The following is a 23,742-nucleotide window of genomic DNA, read 5'->3' as shown; positions in this document are numbered from 1 at the left end:
TGGGTGTGCTCAAAAAGCATCCTCCGGACACCTGGGTGGCTTAGTCAGTTAAGCGTCCATCTCTTGATTTTGGCTCAGGTCATGATCTCATGGTTTCAGCTCAGGTCATGATCTCATGGTTCATGGGATTGAGCCCCATGTAGGACTCTGCATTAAAGGCACAAAGACTGCTTGGGATTCTTTCTCTGCCCTTCCCCACCCTGTCTCCCAAAATAAATAAACTTAAAAAAAAAGCCTCCTAATCTATTTCAAAGAGCTCCCTCCATATCTTTATGGTAAGTGATACAATACTGGGCAAATATCACATTGCAAAAATCAAACTGTAGCTCAGAGAGGGGAAAAATTAGCATTACATACAGTGGACAGAAGGGAAGAAGTCATTATGACATTCTGTTGGTTTAGACCTGTCTAAATATCTGTCTGGGCAAGACATTCTAAGCATGAACAAGATGAAAACTAAAAGCATTGCAGTGATGCAAACATATATCACCAATCAATGAATAAAACACAAGCTAAATAATAAAATATTTACATAAAACTGGAAGATTCTATACAAATAACAATGACTCCTAAGAGAATATACAAAAAGTAAAAGGAAATACTCCATGATTATTTTCTTCTAATGAACAACGTAACAAAAATATAACTGAAACACACACAAGGTTAAAATAAGTGAATAAGATAAAGAGAAAAGCTGAAGACCAAAATAAAACAAAGAATAAAACATTATCATTACAGACAAATAAACTACAAATATCAAGGACAATATGTAACACTAAAAATTTAATTACTGATGGCGAAAGGTCAAAGAAATTAAAAGAACAAGGAACTGACATGAAACACAAAAAGAAATATCTAACATAAATCTCGTTGCTAAAGAAAAAAATAAAATAGAAAACATTTAATTTGAAAAACTGAAGGAAAAATATAAATTTGCAAATAATAACAAAAGACCATATTCTAGGAAGACTGGATGAATGGGTATTCAATATTGAGCCACACTGCTGTTAAGGAAAGGAATTTCATGGGCAAATAAAGAAATCTCAGACAGAAGAGAAGGAAATAATTGATACGGATAATATCAGACTGGCCTCAAACTTCTCTGAAAGAACACTTAAAGCTAGAAGACAAAGAAGGAATGTCTACAAAGTTCTAAAGGAACGCTGGGGTTAACCAAGAATATAAAACTCATCAAGAAGTCATTCAAATATAAAGACACCTGGGAGGCTCAGTTGGTTGAGCACCTGACTCTTGATCTTGGCTCAGGTCATGATCTCACAGTGTGTGGGTTCTAGACCCACATTAGGCTCTTGTACCATGGAGCCTGCTTGGGATTCTGTCTCTCCCTCTCTCTCTCAAAATAAATAAATTAACTTAAAAAATAAAATAAAAAGACAGCAAGCAAATGTTCTTAAACATGAAAAAGTTTTCAGTTTACAGAGAAAGTGAATCCTTGTGGGGAAAAAAAGTGATGAAAACTAGCCAATTAAGAAATGAGTCTGAAGAAAGAGCCTGTAATTAAGAAACTGTGACTAATAAAGGGGAGTATTGAAATCACTTAAATATTTTCAATCACTTAAGTAATATTAGAATTGTGATTAGAAAACATGAATGTTATATATTTGGACAATATGAAAATTAAAGTAGAACTTTAAAAATTGGGAGGTAAAGACAAAAACAATGGAAAAAATATAAGGGGATGAATGCCCTCAGCTTTCATAACAGGTTGTGAATTGAAATGCATTTTAAAAAACAATGACATGAATAAAGCTCATTTTTAAAACAGGAGCCATCAACCATTTAATCTTTTCCTAATTTATTGACCTGTTCTTTAAGAAAGTACTGTGGCTTTTTTGTTGTTGTTATGGAAACATTTCTTTCCCTTTTACCTCAGTTTTAACTTTGTTAAAGTTTACATGCAATGCTGCAATAAACAGCCTAGTATGTATATCCTTATATACTAGTACTTTTATTTCCAAAAGATATATTGACCCAATAGGATTACTGGGTAAATGAGTATTTGTGTGTGTGTGTGTGTGTGTGTGTGTGTGTGTGTGTGTGTCTGTAATTATCAAAATACATATAACCATAATGTCTTATAATAACACTTAAAATGTGCATTTCCACTAAAAATATACACAAATACTACTGCCCATCTCCCCTATCTCCTTCAGCAGTACATCACTCTATTTACTTATCACTTTTTACTTTCCCAATCTAAGTGTAGAGAAATGAAAAATCATGATTTCTGTAATTTATATTTCCTTAGAAGTTTTTTTAATTAATATTTTATATGTTACTGGTTACTTACATTCTTCAGTGCAATTCCTATTCAAATCCTCTGAGTATATGTCTCTGGGTTACTTTTCTTTCATCATTTCATAAAAATTATTAATAGAGTAAACATATTATCATTCTTCCCATGTTCCATGATGTATTCACATGCTGCTGGCATCTTTCCTCAGTTTAATATAATGTGTAGTAATAGATGTGCACTTTTATACTTTCTTTTTTTAATTTTTTTAAATTTATTTTTGGGAGAGAGAGAGAGAGAAAGAGCATGAGTGGGGGAGGGGCAGAGAGAAAGGGAGACACAGAATCCAAAGCACACTGCAGGCTCTCTAAGCTGTCAGCACAGAGACCAACGCAGGGCTCGAACTCACAGTGAGATCATGACCTGAGCTGAAGTCAGATGCTTAACCAAGTGAGCAACCCAAGTGCCCCTTACTTTTATACTTTCTAAGTGACAGTCTTGATTACAAAATTCTCTCATATGCCTTAGATCCACTTTTTCAGTTTTCCAAATATTTTCCTAAAATATATATTATGTCATCTTTCATCCTTTTTTTCATTATTCCAAAGGAGATTTTTTTGTATATGCTATCTTTTATAGTATCAATAAGTACTGTTTATCTCAAAAGGCAAGTTCAAAACTCTTTTTTCATAACTCCTACGGATATGTTAAAGCATTTATTTTCCCATATGAATTGGATATTTGGATATTTTTAAAAAGGATATTTAAGTTCCAAATTACTCCGCTGTTTTCCTGATGAATGGTATGCTAATGCATATTGTATTGAAGTTACATATTAGAGAAAAACTGACATTTTTGTGTCACTAAAATTTTCTACTTTTGACTATAAAGGACATTATGGAGACAACTGAGAAGACATGAGTAAGGTCTGTAGATTAGTGTTATAACGAATGCTACGTTTCTGATTTGATATCTATGTAGAATGTGCAGAACTATACAAATTAAACCAGAGAATGGACGTAGGAAATTCTCACTGAAGAAATTAGAAACAGAAGATTACTACAAATTCAACCTACTCTCAAATTCATAAAAACAAAGAAAAAGTGGGAGAAATGCAAATGTAATACAATTTTAAGCATCACAGAATCCAGGAGAATGGTAAACAGGAATTTCTGTATTACTCTTACAATTTTTCTATTAGTATCAATTTATTTCAAAATAAAAGAATGATTCTCTAGCTCTGTCTCTCACACATAAACACACACAGAGCAACATGTACAACCCAGCACAGAATGACTTTCCAGTAGTTTACATTTTGTTTACTATTAGGCTTTTATATTTGTTTCAAACAGTTATATGTGCATTCTTAAAGAAACTGACCCAAAACATTATTATCTTAAAATTTTTTTATGTTTATTTATATTTTTGAGGGAGAGAGAGACAGAGCATGAGTGGGGGAGGGGCAGAAAAAGAGGGAAACACAGAATCAAAGCAGGCTCCAGGCTCCAAGCTGTCAGCACAGAGCATGACATGGGGCTCAAACTCATGAACCTCGAGATCATGACCTGAGCCAAAGTCGGATGCTCAATCAACTGAGCCACCCAGGCACCCCAACATTATTTTTATCTTAACTATAAACAGATCATACTACTGATTTACATTCTTAGTGACTACTGCTTACTAGTCATCAAAGAAATGATACTAATTTTTTTACATATTTATCATATCCAATAATTTTACCAAAGTCCCTGTTGATTCTGATAAAAAAGTGTCCAAGAATCTCTTAGTTTTTTCTGGATCATAGCATTAGCACCAAAACATCAAAAAATGGTAAATAATGATGATAGTAGTTATCACACTTTTTTTCCTGATTTTAATAAAAATGATTTCACCATTTAAAATGATGTTCAGTAAAGTCTTCATCATATTCAGACTTTTATCAAATACATTTTTTTCTCAGAGTTTTCTTAGGGTTGGCTGCTAAAATTTATCATATACTTATTTCTACATTTATTGATGCCTTCATATGATTTTTCTATATTTAATTTATTGATATAATTTATTTCATAGGTAAGTATCTTAATATTAAACACTCTTTGGATTGCGCAAGTAAATTCTAACTGGTCACAGTACATGATTTTTTCATTATGTTGTTAAATTGTTGGTTCAAGTTTTAGTTAAAACTTTGTACCCATATTCTTAAATGAAATTGGTCTCCTAGAATTTATTTTTCCAGTATCTCCTTCATGTTGTGACAGTTGTGTAACATGTCCTGGGAGTGTACTGTTTTTAATGCATCAGAAAAATATAAGCAACATTTGAATTACCTGCTCTTAACACTTTCCAAAAAACCCAGATAGTGCTTTTTAAACTTTTTTCTAACTCTTAGCAAATGTTCTTGCCAAATCTTCTACTTCACCTTAGGTGTACATTTTGGTAATTTATATACCACAACACCATTAATTTCCTCTATGAATTCACATTTGTTACATGTGTTCTGAAGCAACTGCCAAGAAAAGCAGCGGTCTCACGATGAGTCTGTCACTTGTTCCCTCTGTGAAGACTCAAAAGAAAGCTGTATGTTCCTTTCCTCATTTACAAAGAGCAGCATGGTCACAAACCTCCAGGGTAAAAGAAACTTCATGCCTCTGAATTTCAGCTTCTCCCAAGAACCTGGAAGATCTTATCTCCACCATAGCAGTTTTCATTTCTGCTTGGTTGTCATTTCTGGTTAACTAGCTCTGCCGTGCCCAGAGAGGGCAAAAGTCCTTCCCTAATTCACTTTATTGGAAAACTACCAGAGCCAAAACCTGCTCACATGGTTAAGATGAGGTCAACCAAACACAGAAGCTGCCGTGAGCAACTTGTGGGAAAAAAAGGACTTGAGACCAGCGGGCTATGGAGACTTGTAGTATCTTCCCAGAATCCCCAGACTCTCGAAAATTAATTTTTAATTTTTTGATGATATATGTTTGCTTAGACCATCTTACCGATGCAGTTTCCCATGATTACCATTAAAAATGGCAATTTGCTCACACCAACCACATGTTTAACCTACCTCAAATTCTGCATGTCTGTGAATATCCTCTGCTCGTTGCCTGCTCAGGATAAATTCAGCTTCATTTGCTACTCTTACTAGATGATCCTTCATTGTTTGACTAAGCAACCTATAAAGAGATTAATATTATCAAATAAGTAAATGTGTACATACATAAGACATATGATGGTTCACTGCTCAAAGCTGATGTATCTTGTTATGTGGAGAAGAATGTTTATACTCTTCTTCTGTCATCATACCCAATGAAGTACCATTACTTCACACTAAAAAATTAAAGGACATAGCAACAAAAGTTACCCTTCTGGCAAAAGCAGAATAGCTTTTATCCAACCAGCTATCCAAGAAAAACAACTAAAAATACCGTATCAAATTTGTGTTTTAATCTTTTTAAAGGTATTGGAGAATTTACAAGGCAGCCACAAAGTAAGGAGCCAAGATCCTAGAGAAGAAAGCACACAGAAGACATTCAGCATGATTTTTTTCACTGAACCATTTACTTTCCACAAGTGGAACTAGAGAAGCTAAACAGATTTATCAGTCTTACAGAGCTATGGAGACAAAAATTAAATGTTATGACCTGTCAAGGCAGAAGGATCCTAGCAGATTATCCAGGCTTACAGAAGGAACATAAGTATACCATAGGAAACAGAAAATAGACCAGTCTTTAAAAACACTAAAACAGACTCTCAAACAACACTATACTGATTTATACATAAGTGGGAGCCAAAACGCTAAACAAAAATTTCAGAATCTCCTAAGGTGAGGAGAAAAAGAAATAGAAATACCAATGCATGAGAACTAAATTCCAGGCAAACTGGAAATAGGGCAAACTCTCACAAAGATTGAAAAACTCCAGCCTTGGGGCACCTGTGTAGCTCAGCTGGTTGAGGGCCTGACTTGACCCAGGGCATGATCTCATGGTTTGTGAATTCAAGCCTCATATCAGGCTCACTGCTGTCAGCCTGTCAGCCTAGAGCCCACTTCAGATCCTCTATCCCCCTCCCCCCCCCCCCCCCCAGGTTGTGCTCTCCCAAAAAACAAACAAACAAAAAAAAAAAACCAAAAAACTCCATCTTGAATCAGGTCAGTCTTAAATTAACATAATCAGTACCTAATTTAACTGCTAATCAGAAATCAAAAGGAAATCTCTAGAGGAAGATATTATCACTTAGAGACTTATATTTACCCCTGCAATTTTAAATATAATTTCCAACAATCACCAAGTAACCGACAATAAATGAAGGAAAAACAAATAGAAGTCAACTCAGAAAATCAAGATACTAAAATTTCATATCTAAACACTGAAATAGGGGCACCTGGGTGGCTCAGTCAGCTAAGCATCCGACTTCAGCTCAGGTAATGATTTCACAGTTTGTGGGTTCGAGCCCCGCACTGGGCTCTGTGCCGTCAGCTCAGACTCTGGAGCCTGCTACACATTCTGTGTCTCCCTCTCTCTCTCTGCCCTTCCCTGGCCTGTGCTCATGCTTGCTCACTCTCTCTCTAAAAAGTAAATTAAAAAAAACTGTAAAAAAAATTAAACACCAAAATAAACGTAGTTATGGTTCAGGACAACAGATTCTAAGAAAAAGAACTCCAGTAGTGACTAGAACTTAAACCACTGAACAAAACAAACATGAAATTAAGAACATATTTACCAATTTACTAAACTCAAAGAAGTACTTAACCAAAGAATAGGTCAATGACAACTAAACAGAAGCACGGTAAGAAAAATAATGAAAACTTGACAAAATAAATAACAGACATACAGACCAAGGCAAAAAGGTCTAACATAAGTGTATCTGGAGTAAAGAAAGAAGTCAAATAGTGCAAAACGAGCAATATTTGAAGAGATACTAGGCAACATTTTTTGAAAACTAGGGAGGGGCACATGTGTGGCTTAGTCAGTCAGGCATCCGACTCTTGGTTTCATCTCAGGTTATGATCTCACAGTTTTGTGGGTTAGAGCCCCACATCGGACTCTGTGCTGAGAGTACAGAGCCTGCTTGGGATTCTCTCTCTCCCTCTCTCTCTGCCCCTCCCCCACTTATGCTGTCTCTGTCTCTTTCAAAATAAATAAATAACAAAAAAAAAAGAAAGAAAGAAAAAGAAAACTGGGGAAAAAACTATTAAGCCATACACTGAAGTGCTACAACCTCCAAACAGGATCAAAGAGTACTACATCTATTCATATCATAATAAAATTGTCAAAGGAAAAAAATCTTAATAGCAGACAGAGGGAGAGAAAAAGCAGAACAGGTAAGGACACCTACTTGGTTTCAAAAGAGCATGAAGACTGATGGAAGACAAACAAGAATGCAATGACCTCTTTTAGATGCCAAATCAAAATGGCAGCTAAGAATTCCATATCCAGAAACCATCTTTTAATAATAAAAGTGAAAGTATCCAGAATATACCACGTGAAGAGTCTATTTTCTGAACTCCCCTTATCTGCCTAGAAGCACAGACTACCAAAAGAATTCAACTGTCACAAATCCTTCCAATGAAGACTGTGAAGTTGTGCAACCAGCGAAGAATGACTCTTATTATCTAGAAACTTAAAAAGTCAGCACCTGGATAGGAAATTGCCTAAAAGGACGTTGTCACAAAACTATCCTATCTCCTAAGGGTCCATTTATCTTTCCTAAAAGTTACTTGTTTTTCCCTAAGTGCCCTTCTTCCTAAAACCTCAAAATATAACCTCTTTCTTGAGTCACATTTTTCTATGAATTCTCTCCAACATACATGAATTAAAAAAACTCGTCTTTTCTCTTATCAATTTGTCTTTTGTCAGTTTGATTCACAGGCCCTCAAAGAAAGAACCTAAGAGGATAGGGGAAAAAATGTTTCCTCTCATGCAAAAGCAAAATAAGCATATTTAATGGCAAAACAGACAGAAATTGTCACTAGACAAATGGGTCACTCCCACATTAAATGGAGTTTTTCAGACAGAAGGTAAATAATATCAGATGGATGTAACACAAGGCAGTAAAAAACAAAACAGGGGCACTTGGGTGGCTTAGTTGGTTAAACGTCCAACTTCCACTCAGGTCATGATCTCACAGTTACCTTAGAGTCTGGAGCATGCTTCAGAATCTGTGTCTCCTTGTATCTCTCTGCCCCTTCCCCACTAATGCTCTCATGTGCGTGCTCCCTGTCTCTCTCTCTCTCTCTCTCTCTCAAAAATAAATAAAAACATTTTTAAAAAATTTTTAAAAAGAAAAAAGAAAAACTCAACATGGGTAAATCTAAAAAGAATACTGAATGTTTACACCAATCAGAATAACTTCTAAAATTCAAAAATACCATTATGTTAAAAAATTTAATAGCACTCAAAACAAGACAAATTAAAAGGAATTAGTGTTGTAGTGTTCTTTAATTATCCATGAATTGGTGAAAGAACCAATTTATTTAAGATGTTAACAACTCTAATATCCATGTTTCAATCTAGGTAACCACTAAAGATATCTAAAATAATTAACAACCAACATGCTAATAGGAAAAAACCGAATTGAAAAAACAAATTTAGCTCAAAAGAAAGGAAAAAAAGGAAAAAAGGAACATGCAAAACATACAACAAATAAAAGGACAGACAATAAGCTTTAACAATAAGCTTTAACCTAAATACATAGGAATATATAGAAAGCAGATTTAATGATACAATTACTGTCAAGTAGATTTTAAGTATGTCATATCATTAAACCGTAACACAATTTCACTAAAAGGTTGCACAAATGTTGAAAGTCATTTTTTCAGAAAAGATAAATAATAAAAAAAAGTGTGAAAGAAGATTATATATCTTTATTAATATAAGAAAAAGATAGGGGCGCCTGGGTAGTTAATCACTTGAGTGTCCGACCTCAGCTAACAACCTTACGGTTCTTGAATATGAGCCACACATAGGGCTTTCTGCTCTCAATGCAGAGCAAGCTCCAGATCCTATGTCCTCCTCTCTCTTAGCCTCTCCCCACCCCCCTCAAAAATAAACATTTAAAAAATATGCATAAAAAAAAGATTGCTTTAAGAAATTTTATTAGAGATAAATAGATACTTCAAATGATAAGATGAATGATCTAGACAGAAAATCATAACTTTGAGATTCTAAATTTGTATGTTCCCAAGAATATGATATACTACTAGCTATAAAAGATATAAAGCTACACAATATTTTAACAATGTGATTACAAACTTGATGAAACGGACAGATTTTTCACATACATCCACTAAATGAAGAATGAATATTCTTATCATTTAAATATGGATCATATACACAAACAGAAAAATGTGGGGTCACAAAGAAATCTATAATGAATTTCAAAGGAAGAAATCATACAGAGTATATTCTCTGACACAATAGAACCAATCTAGAAAAAATAAAATAGAACATGCTGTGCAAAAACTCTAGGATGGCCTCCAACTTTCCCAGCTTTCTGATATCTTCAGCCTTATGTAATCCTCTCAATTAGATTTTGTATAGGAGCTATGGCATGCCTCAAAGCAGTAAAACATGGAAACACTGAAGACATATCATTTCCATTATTATATTAAGTATGATTCAAATTTTCATCTTACTAGCAGACTCTTCTTACTGACTTCTCATCCTGATGGCATAGCTCATGAATTCTGCCATGTTACAGCTGCTCTATGAAGTAGCTCATGTAGCAAGAAACTCAGTGCAGCCCTCAGACAACCATCAGCAAGGAATTGGACATCAGTCGCAGCAACTCACAAAGAACTGAATCCTGCCAACAACCAGATAAACTTAGAAGAAAACACTTCCGCAAATATCAAATGAGACTGCAGCCCAAAAATACCTTAACCTTTTAAGAGAATCTGAAGCAGAGGGGCCAGACAAGCCATGCCCGGAGTCCTAACCAACACAGACTATGAGATAATAAATGTTTGTTGCTTTAAGGCCAAATTCTGTTAATACTGTTGACCCAGCAATACATGCTAACATTTCTTGCCATCAATATTTGAAAAACAAAGGAATACACTGCTAAATAACCCATGCACCAAAGAAAACATGACAATGGAAATTAGAAAATACTTTGAAACAAAAGATAATGAAAACAACAAATTAAAACATGTGGGATTAAGAACAAATATTGTTAAAATGTCGATACCATCCAAAGCAATCTACATATTCCATGCAATACCTATCAAAATAACACCAGCATTCATTCTTCAAATATCTAGAACAAACAATCCTAAAACTTATATGGAACCAGAAAAGACCCCAAACAGCCAAAGCAATCTTGAAAAACAAAACAAAACAAAACAAAGCAGGAGGCATCACAATCCCAAACTTCAAGCTATACTACAAAGCTGTAATCATCAAGACAGTATGGTACTGGCACAAGAACAGACACTCAGATCAATGGAACAGAATAGAGAACCCAGAAATGGACCCACAAATGTATGACCAACTAATCTTTGACAAAGCAGGAAAGAATATCCAATGTAATAAAGACAGTCTCTTCAGCAAGTGGTGCTGGGAAAATTGGACATGCAGAACATTGAACCGGGACCACTTTCTTACACCATACATAAAAATAAACTCAAAATGGATGAAAGACCTCAATGTAAGACAGGAAGCCATCAAAATCCTTGAGAGGAAAGCAGGCAAAACCTCTTTGATCTTGGCCGCAGCAACTTCTTACTCAACATGTCTCCAGAGGCAAGGGAAACAAAAGCAAAAATGAACTATGGGGACATCATCAAAATAAAAGATTTCTGCACAGCAAAGGAAACAATCAGCAAAACTAAAAGGCAACTGACAGAATGGGAGAAGATATTTGCAAATGACATATCAGATAAAGGGTTAGTATCCAAAATCTATAAAGAACTTATCAAACTCAACACCCAAAAACAAAGAATCCAGTGAAGAAAAGAGCAAAAGACATGAGTAGACACTTCTCCAAAGAAGACATCCAGATGACCAACTGACACATGAAAACATGCTCAACATCACTCATCATCAGGGAAATACAAATCAAAACCACAATGAGATACCACCTCATACCTGTCAAAATGGCTAACATTAACAACTCAGGCAACAACAGATGTTGGCGAGAATGCAGAGAAATAGGATCTTTTGCATTGTTGGTGACAATGCAAGCTGGTGCAGCCACTCTGGAAAACAGTATGGAGGTTCCTCAAAAAACTAAAAATAGAACTACCCTATGACCCAGCAATTGCACTACTAGGCATTTATCCACAGGATACAGGTGTGCTGTTTCGAAGGGACACATGCACCCCCCATGTTTATAGCAGCACTATCAACAATAGCCAAAGTATTAAAGAGCCACATGTCCATCGATAGATGAATGGGTAAAGAAGATGTGGTATATATATACAAAAGAGTATTACTCGGCAATCAAAAAGAATGAAATCTTGCCCTTTGCAACTACTTGGATGGAACCGGAGGGTATTATGCGAAGTGGTATTAGAGAAAGACAAAAATCATGTGACTTCACTCATATGAGGACTTTAAGAGACAAAACAGATGAACACAAGGGAAGGGAAACAAAAACAATATAAAAACAGGGATGGGGACGAAACAGAAGAGACTCATAAATATGGAGAACAGAGGGTTACTGGAGGGGTTGTGGGAGGGGGGATGGTCTAAATGGGTAAGGGACACTAAGAATCTACTACTGAAATCATTATTGCACCATATGCTAACTAATTTGAATGTAAATTTAAATAAACAAACAAACAAACAACATGTGGGATTTTGTTAAATCAATGCTTGGAGAGAAATGTATACACTAAATAAATTTATACACTAGATTGATACACTAAATAAATTCAAAACACGGAAGAAACACTGAAAATAAATTATCTAAGTACAAAACTGAAAAAATGAGAAACACATCACAGAAAATTCAATGTATTGAAAATAAAATAACAAAGAAGAGAAATTAAAAATATATCAAATAAAAATGCACTTTAGAAAATCAACAAACTTAAAAAGTTGGTTCTTTCAAAAACTCCAAAATATCAACAATTAAAATTAATAACTGAGGTCAGAAAGATTACTCGATTGAAGTGATCTAGATCACTACAAGTGATATACAAAATATACAAAAATAAACTATACTCTATTTAATAGTTACCCAAAAGTCAAAGTAATTTTTAAATACTATTTTGAAAAGCATTAAAAATCATCAAAAGATGTAAGAACTAACCAAATGTGATATAATTGTGTATACAAACAAAAAGAATGCTAAGAGACGTTAACACTTAAAGAAATTAAAGAAGGACTATGCAATGTTCATGAAAGTTAAAGGCTCAATACTGTAAAGATATGAATTCTCCACAAAGTCATATATAGTTGTATAGCTATACAAATCCCAGTCAAAATTCTAGCAGGTCTTCTGCAGAATCTGACAAGTTCATTCTAACAGTTATACAAAAATGTAAAGAACAAAGAATAGCTGAGACATTCTTGAAGAGGAGGAGGAAAGAGGAGGGAAAATAATAATCATAATCATAATAGAAGACTAATACCACCAAATATTAGGACCTATTATATTGATGTATTAAGACAGTGTAGTAGTGGGGCAAACACAGACGAACAGACCAATGAATCAGAAGAGAATATCCAGAAACAGACCCAGATTTAAGACAGAGTTACTTTTGTAATAAGGAGGAAGAAGATGGAATTTTTCAATAATTAGGTCTGAATCACTCAATCACATAAAACTAACCATGACTTGTATCTCAGATCATAACAAACAAATGAATTCCAAAAGGGTCATAGACAAATCCTAAACACTTCTAGAAACTTTCATAAGATCACATAAAATAGTATCTTCATTACTTAAAGATTTCTTGGAAAACCATAAAATACAACATGAAGAAAAATACTGATAAACTGGACTTCTTTAGAATTAAAGATCTGTGCTTATGAAGGCCACTATTAAGAAAATTAAAAGGCAAACTTTAGAAAAGGAGAATACATTTGTAATACTTATAGTCCACAAGGAACTTATATTCTTAAATATACAAAAATACTTACAAATAAGGAAAAGGCAATAATCATAATTCTTAAAAATGAGCAAAGTACACCAATAAGCTCTTCACAAAAGATTTCCAAAAGGCAAGTAAATTCATGAAAAGGTGTTCAAGATTACCAGTCATCAGGGAAATACAAATAAAACCATAAGCTATACTACATCCCACCAGAATCACTATATTTTTTAAAAAATGGTATTTTCAAATGTTGGCAAGGAAATTAAGTAACAGGGATTCTCATCATCATAAAACATATAAAAAAACGTTTATAGCAACTTTATTTATAATAGCCAACAATAACAACTACTGAGAATGCCAGTAAGAGTAAAAATTTTTTAAATAAAATATTCATATAATAAAATACAGATCAGTATCAAAAAGAACCAACTAATTTTATACATAACAAAATAAATTTCACTAACAATGTCGGGCAAAAGTACAAAAGAATACTATATGAAAAAGTACTCAAGTATACTATATGAATCATCTTGGGTAAGAAAAGTTTTTAAAACTCATCTATGTTATGAGGGGCACCTGGGTGGCTCAGTTGGTTAAGCATCTGACTTTTGATTTAGGTTCAGGTCATTATCTCACAGTTCAGGAGTTTGAGCCCAAGTCAAGCTCCACACTGACACCGGGGTGACTGTTTAGGATTCTCCCTCTCTCCTTTCACTGCCCCTCCCCTGCTCATGTTTTCTCTCTCCCTCTCAGAGTAAATAAATAAAACTCAAAAAAACAAAACAAAGAAAAAAAACACCTCATCTATGCTATTAGAAAGCAAGAGTTTAAGAGATGGTTAACTTCGGTGCTACTTAAGACCTCTACATATAATGACTCATACGGAACTTTAGTAATGATAACACAGTTCTAAACCTCCCAGCAAAATACTATGGATATATAAACAATTGACCCATTCTGATGAATGCTACCACAACACCACTTTACCTACCATGAATGCTAACAGAATGATTCATTTCATATAAGTGAGATGCTTCTGGGAACATGTTTGTTATGTATACGTCTTCTAAACTTCTTTCTTTAAAAGGAACTGGAGGGGCACCTGGGTGGCTCAGTTAAGCATCTAACTCTTGTTTTCAGTTCAGGTCATGGTCTCAAGGGTCTCAAGCCCTGCGTGAGGCTCTGTGCTGCTAACTTGAGATTCTCTCTCTCCTCCCACTCTTTCTCTCTGCCCTTCCCCCACTCTCACCCACACATGCCCTCTCTTTCTCTCTGTCAAATTAAATAAACTTTTTTTAAAAAGGAACTGGAAAGAAAGGTTGGGTAGGTAGCTAGGATTACTTTTTCAGTATAATAGCAGAAGCGAATAAACTGCACCTAGACAATACCTGCCTACAAAAGTTAGACCCAACAACAGTCATCAATGATGGCATATCTATAAGCAGGTACCAGGGTACATGTCTTTATAGCAATATTTTAGTCAAAATGTCAATAAAATATGCATAGACTTTGATACAAAGCAGTGATTACACTCCTAGTAAATTGCCATATCAACATTTTCCCACAAGTGTAGAAAAACTTGTATGTAAAAGGAATTTCACTAAAAAATTGCTTACAAAAGTGAAAACCTAAAAGAACCAAAATATGCAAACCTATAAGAATAGATTCTTCTGAATTGACAACAAAATGTTTCCCATAACATATTGTTAAGTGAGAAAATAAAATTAAAATAATATTATGTACAATGTGAGTTTGGGGGAAATATGAAGGAAAATACACCAAACTGCCATTTATCTAGAATGAAGTCATCAAAACAGGGCCACGAACTAAATCTGCCTGCCAACAGTTTTTGTTAATAAAGTTTTATTGGAACAGGCCATGCCCACTTATTATCTATAGCTGTTCTCACATCATAACTCTACAGTAAGTTGAGTAGTAGTGGCAGACCATATGCTCTGCAATGCCTAAAATATTTACTATATGGCCCTTTAAAAAAGTATGCCACCCCATGCTTTAGAAAGGAGAATGTATGTTTTCCCCCTTGTATTTCTCTGTTCTTTGAAGTTTTACAATAAGGAGTAATTAAAAGAAAGAAAAACAGATCTTTAAAGAAAACAGAAAGTTTTCTGCTCTTCTACCACTTTTCACATTCTCTCTTAAGTTCATACACACTATTTATAATTTGATTCCAAATCTGTCACACCCTCTCCATTACCTCCAAACTGTAGATGTTAATGCAATTTCTTATGATTTTTGAGTGAGATTATTAGGGTATTTTTCAAATACTATTAAACAGTACACATTCAGGCATTACCGATAAAAACAATCACTAGGGCAAGTTTAAAATCTGCTAATGAATAACTTGCTTTGACTCTGCAGATAGAGAAAGCAAGGGCTTTCACGAGTATAAACGTGAAATACTGGTTTGTGCTTCTTAGTTTCTCTTTAGAGACCAAAAACCACATCGTGAATTAACATCAATATATTGCCTCATAGCGCTCAAACACTAATTGATTAGTCAAAGGTACATCAACCTCCTAGTCCCCAACCAAGCAACCTCAAAGTTATTCTCATCTCCTCCTTCTTCCCTATCACCTTCGCCCCTAATCAATCAGCAAATACTGTCAGTATTTCCTATGTAATATTTCCAGGTTTAAATAATGTATTTCCTATGTAATACTTCCAGGTTTAATTAATGTATTTCACTACATAATATTTCCAGGTTTAATTATTTCACAGCCAATGTCCTAAAAATCAAGCTTTAATCATTTCACATCTAGACTATAACAGAATATGAATTTGGAGTACTTGCTCTGATCTTTTAACATACTTGTATATAATCCCCCTCTGTCTTTTGAATCACTGTCAAATATCTACACAACATCTACTGTATGATAAAGGCGAGGCTAAACACTGGAGACAAGCTTTCCCTATATTTTAGATGGGGAGAAAGACAATACCCTGTGCTACTATGTGATCTTGTGAATGTTTTCACAGACAAGCTGGCACCCAGTCATTGCTCAAGACCCTCTCCCAGAGAATCAGCACAGGTCCAATATATGAGGAACTCTGAAGGTTGGGGTTTTGAAACACAGCCCCATCTGAGATAAAACTCTGGAGGAAGGAGCCACCTGGCAAGCAGACACCTTGGACACAGACAGAGTAAAGGCAGGAAGCAGACAGAAGCCTGAGACAAAGGAGAGGTGTTTGATCACATGTCTGTGAGGGCACGAAATTCATGTGCCAAAGACTATAGAGCTAGTTGAAGCCATTTCACCTTTACAAACGCGCACATGCACACACAGGAATCGACCCCAGTGAGCTAATAAGCAGGGCCACCAAGCAGAGAATACAGCTGTTAAACCAAACCCTGCCCACCTGCACCGTTTAGGCACAGCCCTCAAAGACCAGCACAAATCCTTTCCACCTGCTTAGTGTACAGACTACAGTGTGTTACAAAGTTTGCTCTATGGTAAACTGGATAAAACTTCATTTGGATCTCATTCCGTTTGCTTGTTCATTTGTTCATTTTCTTTGTCTCTGTTTTTACTTATATTATCTTTTCCTTTTCTTAGGTACAGAAAGAGCTAATTTCTTTTATATTATTTTATACTATTTTATTTTCTTTATTTTATTTTTTTTTTTCATTATTTAAAAAATTTTGGGGGGAGCTCCTGGGTGGCTGAGTTTGTTATATGTCCAACTTCAGCTCAGGTCATGATCTCACTGTTCATGAGTTTGAGCCCCGCATTGAGAATGCTGCTCTCAGCATGGAACCCACATCAAATCTTCTGTCCCCCTCTCTGTCCCTCCCCTGCTCATGCTCTCTTTCTCAAATATAAATTTAAAAAATTTTTAATTAAAAATTTTTAAACTTGTTTTTCCCTTCTCTTTTTTCTCTTTTCTGTGAAGCTTCTCTCAACAAGCAGCCTGAAACACACCTAGGATCTAGCTTCCTTTATTTGATTTGGTTTTGTTTTTAATTTTTAAAATTTTTATTTTATTAATTTTTTTCTTCCTCCAAAATGACAGGACAGAGTAATTCACCCAAAAAGAAAGAACAGGAAGAAATAATGGCATGGATTTAATCAACACAGATAAAATTAAGATGTCTGAATTAAAATTCAAACCCACAATTATAAAAATACTAGCTAGGGTTGAAAAAACCATGGAAGATAGCAGAGGATCCCTTTCTGCAGAGATAAAAGAAATAAAATCTAGTCAGGCCAAAATTTAAAATGCTATACTGAGATGCAATCTTGAATGGATGCCATGAGCAAGGATGGACAAAGGAGAACAGTGAATCAGTGAGGTAGAAGACAAAATTATGGAAAATAATGAAGCAGGAAAAAAAAAGATGAAAACAAAGGCAAAAGATCATAATACAAGACTTAGAGAACTCAGTGACTTATTAAAGAGAAATAACATTTGTATCACAGAAGTCCCAGAAGATGAAGAGTGAGAAAAAAGGGCTTAAGATTTATGTGAGCAAATTATAGCTAAAAACTTTTCTAATCTGGGGAAGGACACAGACATCAAATTCCAAGAAGAACACAGAATTCCCATTAGATTCAACAAAAACCAACCATCACCAAGACATACCATAGTCAAATCACACAATACACAGACAAGGAAAAAATTGTGAAAGCACCAAGCATACAAGGAAAGACAGATTTCCTTTCCTTTCCTTTAGCATACAAGGAAAGACAGATTAGGTATGCAGCAGATCTTTCCACAGAAACTTGGCAGGCCAGAAAGGAGTGGTAGGATATATTCAACATGCTGAATTGCAAAACCATGCACAGCCAAAAATTCTTTATCCAGCAAGGCTGTCATTCAAAATAGAAGGAGAGATAAAGAGTGTCCCAGACTAGCAAAAACCAAAGGAGTTTGTGACCACTAACCTAGCTTTACGAGAAACTTTAAGGAGGACTCTTTGAATGGAGAAAATATAAATAAAACAAAACAGACCAAAAGCGACAAACACTAGAGAGGACCAGAGAACATCACCAGAAACACCAAATCTGCAGGCAACACAATGACACTAAATTTGTATCTTTCAGTAGTCACTCAAATTTGTAAATGGACTAAAGGTTCCAATAAAAAGACATAAGGGTATCAGAATGGATTAAAAAAAAAACATCTATATCTTGTCTACAAGAGACTCATTTTAGACCTAAAGACACCTGCAGATTCAAAGCAGGGGATGGAGAACCATCTACAATGCTAATGAATGTCAAAAGAAAGCCAGAGTAGCTATACTTATATCAGACAAACTAGATTTTAAAACAAAGACTGTAACAAGAGATGAAGAAGGGCATTATACCGTTATTAAGGGGTCTATCCACCAAGAAGACCTAACAATTTTAAATATTTATACCTCCAATTTTGAAGTACCTGAATATATAAATCAGTTAATCACAAACATAGAGGAACTCAAAGATAATAATACAATAATTATAGGAGACCTTAACACCCCACATACAACCATGGACAGATCATCTAAGCAGAAAATCAATAAGGAAACAATGGCTTTGAATGACAAACTAGACTGGATGGACTTAACAGATATATTCAGAAAATTTCATCCTAAAGCAGCAGAACACACATTCTTCTAAGTGCACATGGAATATTCTCCAGAATGCATCACATACTGGGTCAAAAAATCAGCCCTAAACAAGTATAAAAAGATTGAGACTATATACCATGCATATTTTCAGAACACAACACTATGGAACTTGAAATCAACCATAAGAAACAATTTGAAACATCACAAATACTTAGAGATTAAAGAACATCCTACTAAAGAATGAATTCGTTAACCAAGAAATTAAGACATAAAAAAGGACATGGAAGCCAATGAAAATGAAGACATAACAGTCTAAAACATCTGGAATGCAGCAAAGGCAGTCATAAGAGGGAAGTATATAGCAATCCAGGCTTTCCTAAAGAAGGAAGAAATGTTTCAAATAAACAACCTAACCTGATACCTAAAAAAAACTGGAAAAAAAAGAGCAAATAAAGCCCAAAACCAGCAGAAAAGAAAAAATAGCAGAAATCAATGATACTGAAATTACAAAAAAAAAAAAAAATGTGACTCAGTCAGTTAAATGTCTGACTTCAGCTCAGGTCATGATCTCACGAGTCATGGGTTCGAGCCCCAGGTCAGACTCTGGGCTAACAGCTCAGAGCCTGGAGCCTGCTTCAGATTTTGTGTCTCCCTCTCTGTCTGCCTGTCCCTCACTTGCATTCTGTCTCAGTCTCGGTCTCTCTCTCTCTCTGTCTCTCTCTGTCTCTCTGTCTCTCTCTCAAAAATAAACAAATATTAAAAAAAAAGGGAAAAAAAAAAAAACCAGATCAATGAAACTAGGAACTGGTTCTTTGAAACAAATAACAAAAGTGACAAATCCTTAGCCAGATTAATCAAAAAGAAAAAGGAAAGGACCCAAATAAATAAAATCATGAATGAAGGAGGAAAGATCACAACCAATACCACAGAAATACAAACAATAATAAGAGAACACTGGGGTGCCTGGGTGGCTCAGTTGGTTAGGTGGCCGACTTAACCAAAATAAATAACAAATAAAACATTTAAAATTAAATAACAAATAAAACATTTAAAATTTAAAAAATTTTAAAAAAATAAGAGAACATGATGAGTAATTATATACCAACAAATCAGGAAATATGAAAGAAATGGATAAATTCTGAGAAACATATAAACTACCAAAACTGAAATAGGAAGAATCAGAAAATTTGAAGAGATGCAAAACGAGTAATCAAAAATCTCCCAACAAATAAGAATCCAGGGCCAAATGGCTTCTCAGCGGAATTCTACCAAATATCTAAAGAAGAGTTAATACTATTCTTTTGAAGCTGTTCCAAAAAAATAGAAATGGAAGGAAAACTTCCAAATTCATTCTATGAGGCCAAAATTACCTTGATTCCAAAAACAGACAAAGACCCCACTAAAAAGGAGAAAGGGCACCTGGGTAGCTCAGTCAGAGAAGCATCCAACTTCACCTCAAGTCATGGTCTCACAGTTTGTGGGTTGGAGCCTCATGTCGGGCTCTGTGCTGACAGCTCAGAGCCTGGAGCCTGCTTGGATTCTGTGTCCCCCTCTTTCTCTGCCCCTCCCTGCTCAAGCTCTGTATCTCCTTCCAAAATAAGTAAACATTAAAAAAAAAATGTTTAAGTATCAATTGTCTTTGTACACACAATTTTTTGCAATCACACTAAAAAAAAAATTTTTTAAAGGAGAATTACAGACGAATATGCCTGATGAACATGGATGCAAAACTTCTCAACAAGATACTAGCAAATCAAATCCAATACATTAAAAGAATCATTCACCACATTCAAGTGGGATTTATTCCTCGGCTGCAGATGTGGTTCAATATCTACAAATCAATCAGCATGATACATCACACTATTAAAAGAAAGGATAAGAACCACATGATCCTCTCATTGGATGCAGAAAAAGCACTTGACAAAATACAGTACCCGTTCTTGATACAAACTCTCAAGAAAGTGGGAATAAGAAGAACATATCTCAACATCATAAAGGCCATATATGAAAGACGCACAGCTAATATCATCCTAAATGGGGAAAAGCTTTCCCACTAAGGTCAGGAACATGACAGGAAATGTCCACTCTCAACACTGTTGTTGAAAACAGTACTGTAGGGGCGCCTGGGTGGCGCAGTCGGTTAAGCGTCCGACTTCAGCCAGGTGACGATCTCGCGGTCCGGGAGTTCGAGCCCCGCATCAGGCTCTGGGCTGATGGCTCAGAGCCTGGAGCCTGTTTCCGATTCTGTGTCTCCCTCTCTCTCTGCCCCTCCCCCGTTCATGCTCTGTCTCTCTCTGTCCCAAAAATAAATAAACATTGAAAAAAAAATAAAAAAAAAAAAAAAAGAAAACAGTACTGTAAGCCCTAGCCTCAGCAGTCAAACAAAAAAAAGAAATAAAAGTCATACAAATTGGCAAGGAAGAAGTCAAATGTTCGCTCTTCCCAGAAGACATGATACTCTTTGGAAAACCCAAAAGACTCTACCACAAAACTGCTAGAACTGATACATTAATTCAGCAATGATGCAGGATATAAAATGAACATACAGAAATCAGTTGCATTTCTATCCACCAATAAAGAAGGAGAAGAGAAATCAAGAGTCAACCCCATTTACAGTTGTACCAAAAGTCATAAAATAACTAAGAATGAACCTAACTAAAGAGATATAAGATCTCTACACTGAAAACTATAAAAAGCTCATGAAAGAAATTGAAGACACAAAGAAATGAAAAACATTCCACATTAACGGATTGGAAGAACAAATATTGTTAAAATGTCTACACCACCCAAAGCAATGTACACATTCAATGCAATCCCTATCAAATTAACACCAGCATTCTTCAAAGAGTCAGGACAAACAATGCTAAAATTTGTATGGAACCATAAAAAGACCCCAAATAGCCAAAGTAATGTTGGAAAAAAAAAAATGAAAGCTGGAGGCATCACAATTCCAGACTTCAAGCTGTATTACAAAGCTGTAATCATCAAGACAGTATGGTGCTGGGGTGCCTGGGTGGCTTACTTGCTTGAGCATCTGACTCTTGATTTTTGGCTCAGGTCATGTTCTCACAGTTTGTGCCATCAAGACTCAGGTCAGGCTCTGCACTGACAGCATGGAGACTGCTTGAGAATCTCTCTCTCCCTCTTCCTCTGCCCCTCCCCTGCTGTCTCTCAAAATAAATAAATAAACTTAAAAAAAAAAAACACCTATGGTACTTCCACAAAAAAAGACCAGAAATGGACCCACAAATGTATGCCAACTAATCTTTGACAACGCAGGAAAGAATATCCAATGGAAAAAGACAGTCTGTTCAGCAAATGGTGTTGGGAAAAATGGAAAGTGACGTGCAAAAGAACAAACCTGGACCACTCACTATCTTACACCATACACAAAAATAAACTGAAAATGGATGAAAGATATAAATGTGAGACAAGAAACCATCCAAATCCTAAATGAGACCAGGCAACAACCTCTTTGACCTAGGCCACAGCAACTTCTTACTACACATGACTCTGGAGGCAAAGCAAAAATGAACTATTGAGACTTCATCACTAAGTTAAAAACCTTATGCACAGTGAAGGAAACAACTAAAACTAAAACAAGACTAAAAGACAATTGACAGAATAGGAGAAGATACTTGCAAATGACATCTGATAAATGGTTAGTATCCAAAACCTATAAAGCACTTACCAAACTCAACACCCAAAAAACAAATAATCCAGTGAAGAAATGGGCAAAAGACATGAACAGACACTTTTCCAAAGAAGACAACCAGATGGCTAACAGGCACATGAAAGAGAAAATCATAGATCATCAGGGAAACAGAAATCAAAACCACCATACTACCTCACATCTATCAGAATGACTAAAATTAACAGCTCAGGAAACAACAGGTGTTGGCAAGGATGTGGAGAATGGGGACCGCTTTTGCACTGTTAGAGGAAATGCAAACTTGTGCAGTCAATCTGGAAAACAGTATGGAGGCTCCTCAAAAACGTAAAAATAGAGCTACCCTATGACCCAGAAATTGCGCTACTAGGTATTTATCCAAAGGATATAAAAATGATGACTCAAAGGGGCACACCTTTAATACATCCCAATATTTACAGCAGCACTATCAACAATAGCCAAATTATGGAAAGAGCCCAAATGTCCATCAACTGATGAATGGAAAGAAGATGTGATAAATATACACAATGAAATATTACTTAGCGATCAAAAGGAAAGAAATCTTACCATCTGCCAGAATGTGGATGGAACAAGAAAGTATTATGCTAAGCAAAATAAATCACTCAGAGAAAGACAAATGCCATATGATTTCACTCATATGTGGAATTTAAGAAATAAAACAGGTGAACATAGATGAAGGGAAGCAAAAATATGATAAAAACAGAAAGGGAGACAAACCATAAGAGACTCTTAAATACAGAGAACAAACAGAGTTGCTGGAGGGGTGTTGGCTGGGAAGATGGGGTAAAGGGGCAATGTGTATTAAGGAGGGCACTTGTTGGGATGGGCACTGAATGTCATATGTAAGTGATCAATCACGAAATTCTACTCCTGAAACCATTATTACACTATATGTTAACTAACTTAGATTTAAGTAAAACTTTAAAAAAATTAAAATAAACTGCAAAGTTTATAATTGTTATGCAGCAATAGATAAAATAATTACTACATAAGAATGCATGTGCTATCATAGCTGAGTAGAAGCAAAGATGACTGTGACCTCTTCAAAAATAAAAACAAAAAATAAAAACAACAACAACAAAAACAAAAACAATAGAGAGCCAGAGCATAAAGATGAGCTTTAAATAAAAGGCAAAAGCAACAAGGAGAGAAAAGGACATTCCAGACACCAGCATAAACCAGGTATACACCAG

The 23,742-nt window shown here is 35.2% G+C and overlaps 1 protein-coding gene across 7 annotated transcripts in view; it reads right to left on the bottom strand.

The window, feature by feature from the left end:
• LRBA (LPS responsive beige-like anchor protein) overlaps positions 1-23,742 on the bottom strand; it is a 772,087-nt gene that overhangs the window by 446,228 nt on the left and 302,117 nt on the right. For all 7 annotated transcript variants that reach the window (XM_040472514.1, XM_040472528.1, XM_040472537.1 and 4 more), the window contains exon 36: positions 5,313-5,421. In XM_040472514.1, the coding sequence (XP_040328448.1) occupies positions 5,313-5,421 (109 nt within the window). The remainder of the gene's footprint in view (positions 1-5,312; positions 5,422-23,742) is intronic.

Source organism: Herpailurus yagouaroundi, unplaced genomic scaffold, assembly GCF_014898765.1.
Source record: "Herpailurus yagouaroundi ecotype Mexico unplaced genomic scaffold, PumYag 28, whole genome shotgun sequence".
In the NCBI taxonomy this organism is placed as follows: Eukaryota; Metazoa; Chordata; class Mammalia; order Carnivora; family Felidae; genus Herpailurus; species Herpailurus yagouaroundi.
Note: the sequence above shows the minus strand (reverse complement) of the source record. Positions and strands in the feature narration are given on the sequence as shown.